Source organism: Salvia splendens, chromosome 13 (assembly GCF_004379255.2).
Source record: "Salvia splendens isolate huo1 chromosome 13, SspV2, whole genome shotgun sequence".
Taxonomy (NCBI): Eukaryota; Viridiplantae; Streptophyta; class Magnoliopsida; order Lamiales; family Lamiaceae; genus Salvia; species Salvia splendens.
In genome coordinates, this window is record NC_056044.1 from 24,097,980 (window position 1) to 24,106,844 (window position 8,865).

The 8,865-nt window shown below is 40.1% G+C and overlaps 2 protein-coding genes across 3 annotated transcripts; one reads left to right on the forward strand and one right to left on the reverse strand.

Annotated features, from left to right (window-relative positions):
* The first annotated feature begins 653 nt into the window (after positions 1 to 653).
* On the forward strand, positions 654 to 3,279 carry LOC121761999. Of its 2 annotated transcripts, none has more exons than XM_042157719.1 (2): positions 654 to 1,270; positions 1,494 to 3,279. In XM_042157719.1, exon 2 carries the CDS (start codon positions 1,602 to 1,604, stop codon positions 3,075 to 3,077), a length of 1,476 nt encoding a protein of 491 aa, XP_042013653.1. In that variant the 5' UTR covers positions 654 to 1,270; positions 1,494 to 1,601; the 3' UTR covers positions 3,078 to 3,279. The 2 variants fall into 2 exon arrangements, with proteins under 2 accessions (XP_042013653.1, XP_042013654.1); XM_042157720.1 differs by having other exon boundaries at positions 654 to 941.
* Positions 3,280 to 4,215: 936 nt separating this feature from the next.
* On the reverse strand, positions 4,216 to 6,976 carry LOC121761998 (heat shock cognate 70 kDa protein 2-like). The gene is made up of 2 exons (XM_042157718.1): positions 6,687 to 6,976; positions 4,216 to 6,083 (listed from the first exon to the last, which is right to left on the reverse strand). Exons 1-2 carry the CDS (start codon positions 6,898 to 6,900, stop codon positions 4,351 to 4,353), a joined length of 1,947 nt encoding a protein of 648 aa, XP_042013652.1. The 5' UTR covers positions 6,901 to 6,976; the 3' UTR covers positions 4,216 to 4,350.
* Positions 6,977 to 8,865: the final 1,889 nt, after the last annotated feature.

Sequence of the window (8,865 nt, forward strand, 5' to 3'; positions counted from 1 at the left end):
ATAAAACATTCAAGGATCTCTCTATAAAAGAGAGACAACCAAGAATGAGTTTGTCCCACATCGAAAGTGGAACATAAAACATTTAAGGATCTCTCTATAAAAGAGAGACAACCAAGAATGAGTTTCATAAATTCGCAAGCCCATCAAATATATATGGGCTATTACGAATTTCTTGTATTTATTTATTTGTAAAAATTGTTTTTAAATATAAAAATAATTTTTATAAATAAAAAGTATTTTTTTAAAAAAATTCGATTTTTTTTAAAAAAAATTGAATTATTGCGTCAGCGTGACGACGCCCACTCGCGGGCCAGCGAGTGGGTGTCACGCATGCATCGGGCGTGCGACACGTCGCCCAGGTGCGTGGCGGGACGGCGCGACCCTTGTCTCGTGTGTACGGGCTACGGGACGGGCTGGCGCGCGGCTCGGGACGGGACGAACGTTGCAACGCGTCCCGCGGAGGACCCGTCCCTCCGGGACGAAACGCGAGCCCGGCGCGGGACGCGTAGTGGATGGTCTAACAAAAATTATAGAGAGACAAGGAAAAAGCAAGTCATCTACTCAAAACGACGCCGTCGGACTTTGGCCCTACATTATTTGGTGCCGGCTTTTACCACTCCACTTGCTTCTATAAATATCATCATATTTCAACATTTACAAATTCTCCCTCTCCAAAATAACCACTTTTTACGCGTTATTTTCCCCCGTTTTTTTCATGTTTATTCTTTTCTGTTTGACCGTGTCTGCAGAAAACTTGTTTAAGATAAACAGTAATTCTCGTGAAAATTGGTGGATACGAGGAGAAAATTTTCTGCTCTTTGAAGGGTAATAGGTTGAATTATTGGGAGGAGAAAACAAAAGATGAGGATTTTGAGAACAATTGATTCCTCTTCGTGCCCTAGTTTGTGTGGATTTATGGTTGTGGAAGCTTATCCCAAAAGGTATTCTTCCAAGATCCCTTCTGATTTGGTTCTTTTCTTGGGCCTTGGCTTCATAGATTGGTAATATACGTCTGAATTTTGATAGATACAGAAGCCAGTGTGCTTCAATTTACTAAATTTCTCTCTTCAAATATTTTATATTTATGACATAGAATTAGGAGAAGATCCAAATTATTAGTGTCTTTCTTTAGGAATATTTCCCTTGAGCTGAAAAATGGATTTTGGTGGGATTGATTCAGTGTCTCCCACCTGTCTCTGGAGGGCTTGAGGAGATTGGTGGATTAGTGTTGGATGTGGTCTTCATTTGCTTTTCTTGATATTTATTAGGGGTAATATCTCTCATTTCTTGTTCTTTTCTTGGATTCCTTCAGCTTGATTATCCTTTATTTTCTAGTTCCTTATGCTCTGTTTTATATGTAATTTGGGTGTGTGGATTTCTTTTTTGTTTGAGTTTGAGGTTTAGGATTTTGGTTGATGTGTGTGTATTGTTGAGGAGTGGTTTAGATATGAATAAATTTAGGGTTTCTCATATAAAGATTGCATTTTGTTTAGATGCTATTTGGGGGTGAAATTAGTCAGTCCAACGCCTAGCATCTCACCTACTCACCAAATGGGTTCATTTTGTTTGTGATGGGTGATACACTTTTGACTGGTTTGTAAATGGAGAATCATCACCCTTCAACCATCTTGTCCATGGATTCGAGTGCCTCATCCTCCCACGAAGAGTTAGACCTTGAGATGAATCCCCAAGATATTTTGACCCGCCCACCTGATATCAACCTGCCCCTTTCAGCGGAGCGAAGCCCCCCTCCACAGCCTTGGAACCCTGAACCATGTGATATTCTTGATGTTGGGCTAGGTACTCAAATATATGAGACCGAGAGTTTTCTTGTCGCCCCCAAGGTTGGGAGGAAATGTGCCAAAAGGGTTGATAGTATCTGGGGTGCTTGGTTTTTCTTCAGCTTTTACTTTAAGCCTGTGCTGAATGAGAAATCCAAGGCAAAAATCATACGGGATAGTAATGGGGTTTCTGGATTTGATAAATCCGACCTGCAGCTCGATACATTCATGGTTCAACATGATATGGAAAACATGTATATGTGGGTGTTCAAGGAAAGGCCCGAGAATGCTCTTGGTAAGATGCAGCTGCGTAGTTATATGAATGGGCATTCTCGTCAAGGAGAGCGTCCCTTCCCTTTTTGTGTGGATAAAGGCTTTGTCCGGTCTCACCGGATGCAGAGGAAACATTACAGAGGTCTTTCAAACCCTCAGTGTGTTCATGGTATTGAGGTTGTTCCCTCCCCCAATCTTATGGCTCTGGATGAAGAGGATCGCAAAAGATGGACCGAGCTCACCGGGAGGGACGCTAACCTCACCATTCCACCTGAAGCTAGCGACTATGGTTCATGGAGAAATCTACCGAACACCGAGTTTGAGCTTGAAAGATCTGCTCCAGTGAAGGCCAATCCACAGTCCCACACGAAGAAGCTGCTCAACGGATCTGTGCTTAATCTATCGACGCAGCCTACCAATCATAGCAACGGGGATGTCCTTGACCTCTCGCCTGTCAACCACAAGAGGAAGAAAGATTTTTTTCCTCAGGGGAATGATGAAGATTGTTTTCTGGTAGTGAATGCTCCTGACCGTGCCCCTGATCTTGAAGTTAATCCAAATGGGTCTCACTGGTTGCATGAGTTCAGTGGAGTGCTGAGGAATGCCTATGGCCCTGTCACAGCTGCCAAAACAGTCTATGAGGACGCAGACGGCTATCTCATTGTTATCAGCCTGCCTTTTGTAGATCTTCAGAGGGTGAAAGTCTCGTGGAGGAATACCCTCACCCATGGTATCATTAAGGTCTCGTGCACAAGTACTTCTCGCACACCATTCATCAAGAGATACAACAGGACGTTCAAGCTCACGGATCCATCATCAGAGCACTGCCCGCCTGGGGAATTCGTTAGAGAAATCCCACTTTCAACTCGAATCCCTGAAGATGCTAACATAGAAGCTTACTATGATGGGCCGGGAACAGTGCTTGAGATATTGGTGCCAAAACTGCGAGAGGGGCCAGAGGAACACGAGGTCAGGGTCTGTCTTCGGCCTCACCACGGTGGTAATGATCTCAAACTGACCTAAAATGTCATTCTTAGTGAGCAGGGTGGTCGTCAGAGACTGAAATTGTTAATCTGAGGTGGTAGATGAATCAAATCCAATATGGTTATTTGTTATATATTCGGTTTGTGAAGCTCTTAAAATGCTGTAGTTTTTTATGCCATGCATCTAGTTTGATTTAAGTTGTACTCCAATTGTTTTTGTTATGGAAGTTATATTTGAATTATTTGCTAATTGCCATTTTTTTCTCAGCGTTTGTAGCTACACTTTGTCTTTAACAATCCGATTGGTTTTATATCATGTTTGAATGTTCTCTCTATCTCTATGCACCACATATTGGTGATAGAAAAGATGAAAGATGTTGTTGAAGTGGGCGGCAACTAGTGGTAGCGGTTCCATCTTAGAAAATTGAAAATCAATGTCGAATTAAATTTGAAGAAAGTTGCACCAATGGTTGAAAAAAACATGTGTCTGATGATAAGGGCCTCTTGCTTATTAGCGAATTGCACCTGTCGTAATGGATGTGTGGTCCCTTATTATTTTTTCATATTCCACTTCCTCCAATAATTCAACTTGGTTGGTTGGTTGGATTGGTTGGCAAAAAAATGAATTAACAAAGCGTAGATAAAAAGATATTTTCACTTTGTAAGATAAGCATTCAATTAGGGAAAACGCATTTATTAAAATGTCTGCGAGACATGACCTCTTTTTATTTATAAAACAAGGTTCTTCTTTCTTATTCTTTTTGCTACAGTTTTCAACTAAACAAGTTCGAACCTGAAAATTTCCGGATTCTCCAAGAATTGCTTGGTCGATTGTGAATCCACAGTATTTTTTAGTATACAGAAATGAATCTTCTCATTTAGAAAAATAATAAAAAAATGTACTCTGTGTTCAACTGAGAATATAGAACAACGCGACTAAATTGTCTTTCTACCCATTGAAAAATCTCATATTATAAGGTTTCCTATTCATCCCCTTTTTCTATGTTCAACGCTGAAATTTATAAGGTAATTTCTCGGATGTTGGACAAAATAAATGAAACATAGATAGGGTAACAAGACGAAGACAATTTGTTTTACGATAATTTAAACAAGGCATTGCACAAACTAGGAACATCCGTATATAAAAACAAAGAAACAATAATAGCAAGAGCAGGGCAGGGCAAAACTTAGAATCCATAGCATTAAAAAACATTAACATGATTCTGACAAAACGGCATCAAAATCAATCTTGTCCAGCAAAAAAAAAGGGATAGATAGAATATATAACACATGGGTCAGACACCGCAACTGATTTAGTCGACCTCCTCAATCTTGGGACCAGCACTGCTGCCACCACTGGGGGCAGGCACATCATCATCGTCCATTGGCGCCTCCCCACCGGCCCCTTGGTACATCTTTGCGATGATGGGGTTGCAGATGCTCTCCAGCTCCTTCATTTTGTCCTCGAACTCATCAGCCTCCGCTAGCTGGTTCCCGTCAAGCCACTGGATGCTCGACTCAATGGCATCCTCAACTTTCTTCTTATCAGCTGCGGGGAGCTTTGAGGCAATCTTCTCATCCTTCACGGTGTTCCTCATGTTGTACGCATAATTCTCCAATGCATTCTTGGCCTCAATCTTCTTCTTGTGCTCCTCATCTTCCGACTTGTACTTCTCAGCCTCCTCAACCATCTTCTCAATCTCATCCTTGGAGAGCCTACCCTTGTCATTGGTGATAGTGATCTTGTTCTTCTGACCAGTGGTCTTGTCCTCAGCAGAGACATTCAAGATACCATTGGCATCAATGTCAAAGCAAACCGTGATCTGAGGAACACCTCTGGGAGCAGGAGGGATGCCAGAGAGTTCAAACTTTCCAAGCAAGTTGTTGTCCCTTGTCCTTGTTCTCTCACCTTCGTAGACCTGAATCAACACTCCAGGCTGGTTGTCTGAGTAAGTAGAGAAGACCTGTTCCTTCTTTGTGGGAATGGTGGTGTTCCTTGGGATCAAAACAGTCATGACACCTCCAGCGGTTTCCAAGCCAAGAGAGAGGGGAGTGACATCAAGAAGCAATAGGTCTTGGACCTTCTCGTTACCCTCACCACTCAGAATAGCAGCTTGGACAGCAGCACCATAGGCAACTGCCTCATCAGGGTTGATGCTCTTGCAAAGCTCCTTGCCATTGAAGAAGTCCTGCAACAATTGCTGAACCTTGGGAATTCTAGTGGATCCTCCGACAAGGACAACATCATGCACGGAGCTCTTATCCATCTTAGCATCCCTCAGGCACTTCTCAACAGGCTCCATACACTTCCTGAACAAATCCATGTTGAGTTCTTCAAACCTAGCACGTGTGATAGGGGCATAGAAATCAATGCCCTCGTAGAGAGAGTCGATCTCAATGGTGGTTTGAGCAGTGGATGAAAGTGTCCTCTTCGCCCTCTCACAGGCTGTCCTCAGCCTTCTCAAGGCCCTGGGGTTCCCGCTGATATCTTTCTTGTTCTTCCTCTTGAACTCCTGAACAAAGTGGTTGACCATTCTGTTATCAAAGTCCTCACCACCAAGGTGAGTGTCACCAGCAGTGGCCTTCACCTCAAAGATACCCTCCTCAATCGTTAGAAGAGAGACATCAAACGTTCCACCTCCAAGATCGAAGATCAGCACATTCTTCTCTCCAACGCTTGTTGCCTTCTTGTCAAGACCATAAGCAATGGCAGCAGCTGTAGGCTCATTGATGATACGCATCACATTGAGGCCAGCGATAACTCCAGCATCCTTGGTGGCTTGACGCTGGGAATCATTGAAGTAAGCTGGAACAGTCACAACAGCATTCTTCACTGCTGAACCAAGGTATGCCTCAGCAATCTCCCTCATCTTCATCAAAACCATTGATGAAATCTCCTCAGCAGCAAAGTGCTTCTCCTCACCCTTGTAGTTAACACTGATCATAGGCTTGTCACCAGGTCCGGAAAAAACTTTGAATGGCCACAATTTGATATCACTCTGAACCGAGGCATCAGTAAACCGCCTTCCAATCAACCTCTTGGCATCTGCGAAATAATCAAAAGAGTGTTATCAATCTTCTACAAATAATGAAGACCAATTCTCAATACAATTTGGAATTTACACACATTTAAAGATGCAATAACTATCACACAAGCAATATAACCTTCAGCTAGAATGAATTAATAGAAAACTAAAGAAAGCAGATCATTCGTCAATATTCCAAAAGGTTTAAGGTTGGATTTTCATTACTTTAATAATATAAGTATATCTCATCGTTGCAATAGAATATGACAAAATCACTTAGATCGAAAATGCCCTCGCACAGAATCAGATCTAAGGCTATTAAATCAAAAATCAAGACAGATAAATGCTCAGGAACAAGCAATTTAAGATAATTCTAATTAGAACAGATAGTTTACAACTTAACTTAAAATCACAGATTGAACGCTTGATGTACCAAACAAACAAAATAAATCAACGAACCAAAACATATGCCCGATCCAACAGTAGTCAAAATCCAACGACACTCGATAAATCAACTGAAACACAATACTATAACACAGACCTAGCAGAATAATTGAGAATATTAACACACTCGCTCATATAAAACAGAAACAGTTATAAAAGTAGAGAAAAACAATCCATACCGAAAACTGTGTTGATCGGGTTCATGGCGACCTGATTCTTTGCGGCGTCACCAATGAGGCGCTCGGAATCGGTGAATCCGACATACGACGGCGTGGTCCTGTTCCCCTGGTCATTGGCGATGATCTCAACACGGTCGTGCTGCCACACGCCGACGCAGGAATAGGTAGTTCCAAGATCTATTCCTATGGCCGGACCCTCACCCTTTCCAGTCATTGTTGCAATTTACAGATCTAATTTGGCGAAAGATTTGAAGAAGAATTAGATTTGAAGTTTAAACTAAGAGGCAGAACCACTAGAAACATGAACTAGTATTTATATTCGAGGGTGGGAGCTGAGTCTGACGTTCTAGAATGTTCCAAATAAACCCTAATTTTTAAAGAGCCGTTGGATGGTATTTGCGTGCTTGGTTCGGTTTCAACTTTCTACTCGTATTCAACTTTTTCTACTTTAGCCATCTGCCGACCACGCAATTGAATTTTTTCCATGTTTCCTTTTGGAATTGTTTTCTTTTAAATTTTGTAATTTACTTTTTATTAATGATCAAATTTAGTGCTTGTCTATAAATTTCTAACTTTTCGCTAAATTTTGATTTGTTTCTACTATTTATATTTTTTTAATTTTTCAATTAATTAAAATTTTGACATTTATATAATTTTAGGAATTATATACAAGATAATGTTAAAATGAGTTAGAAGAGATTAAAGCTCACGGATTTCAATAAACAATAGATAAAATATTAATAAAAAAGTAAAATATTCAATCCATTATAACATACTCCGTCAGTCTCCAAAGAGTACAAAAAATATTGTGAGAGTACAACATCTATTATAATATACATACTCCCTTTGTCCCCAACGATCTTAATTGCATATAAAAATCTGTTGGGGTGCACAGCAGGGGCTGTTGTCCCTCACATCATATTATTTTTTTCATCAAATAAAATTAATTTCTTTTTTTATAAAATAATAAGGTGTGAGAGACAGCAGCCCCTGCTGTGCACCCCACCATAGCAGGGGATCCCGGCCACACTTTGTCAGATACTTAAGGTCGATTGTACATTATAACGCTTGACATATGTGCATTTTTTATTTTCGTCTGTCTCACAAATATATGTGCATTGCATTTTTGGAAAGTTATCCCAATTTATTATCCATATACATCAACTTATTTACAATTTATACCACCATTAGACACTACTAATAATGTGGGTTCCACTACCCACTAACACTACTTTAACTACACTTCACATCCTCTCTCTTACTTTACCAATTTTGTATTAATTCTCATATCATATCAATTGCCGATATTTTTATGGAACAAAGAGAGTATATTATTGTAGTAGTACAAAATTCAAGCACATATGAATATTATCAAGTAGTAATATATGATACGCTCGGATTTTGCATTATTTTAAGGCCTTTATTTGGTCCGTTTTTAATGTCAAAATCACAATTTATGTCCATATTTTGCATATTTTATAGTGTCCATTAAGTGGATCTAACTCTTCAACCTCCTCTCACGATTATGTAGCAAGTTATATTAAATCATCACAAAATGTGTCACTCAAACGTGAAGCATTATCCATTACCTTAAGGAAGAAACAAAGTAAGAACAAAATGGATATTAAATAGAAAAAGGAATTGTATAACCAAAGTCGTTACTAACATATCAAGTTTTTGGCGCCGTTGCCGGGAAATACATTCACTTCGTGATTGATATCTTCAAACAGACAAATTTGCTAATTTGGATTTTAATTGCTTTCTTTTTTAAATTTTTAGTTTAAAATTTACGTGTTGGACACGTTCTGGGGAGGACACGTTCTGGGGAGGACAAGACTGCTTTACTTCGCCTTCTCCCTGTTTAAAATTGATATCTTCAGGTAGTGTATGTGAACACGTTCTGGGGAGGACAAGACTAGAGTTGAGTTGGAAAGGCTGCAAGCCCAAGTAAAGCAGTTGATGGACGAGAAGATTGCTCGAGAGGCCCAAGAAAATAAAAACAGGGAGATAGTTCCTGTTATGCATATGTTTAATCACGGGAACATGATCACATTTCCCGAAGGCCCTCGTGTAGATGCTAATAATTTTGAGCTACAAAATATATGGTACTCTCTCTATCCTTTAAATTTTCACATTTTTCCATTTCCGTTCGTCCCACAAAATTTGTCACATTTCACTT

Coding starts and splice junctions, on each gene's coding strand:
- LOC121761999 (XM_042157719.1), top strand. CDS start 1,602: ATGGAGAATCATCACCCTTCAACCATCTTGTCCATGGATTCGAGTGCC.
- LOC121761998 (XM_042157718.1), bottom strand. CDS start 6,900: ATGACTGGAAAGGGTGAGGGTCCGGCCATAGGAATAGATCTTGGAACT. Junction 6,084..6,686: donor CCCGATCAACACAGTTTTCG/GTATGGATTGTT, acceptor ATTATTTCGCAG/ATGCCAAGAGGTTGATTGGA.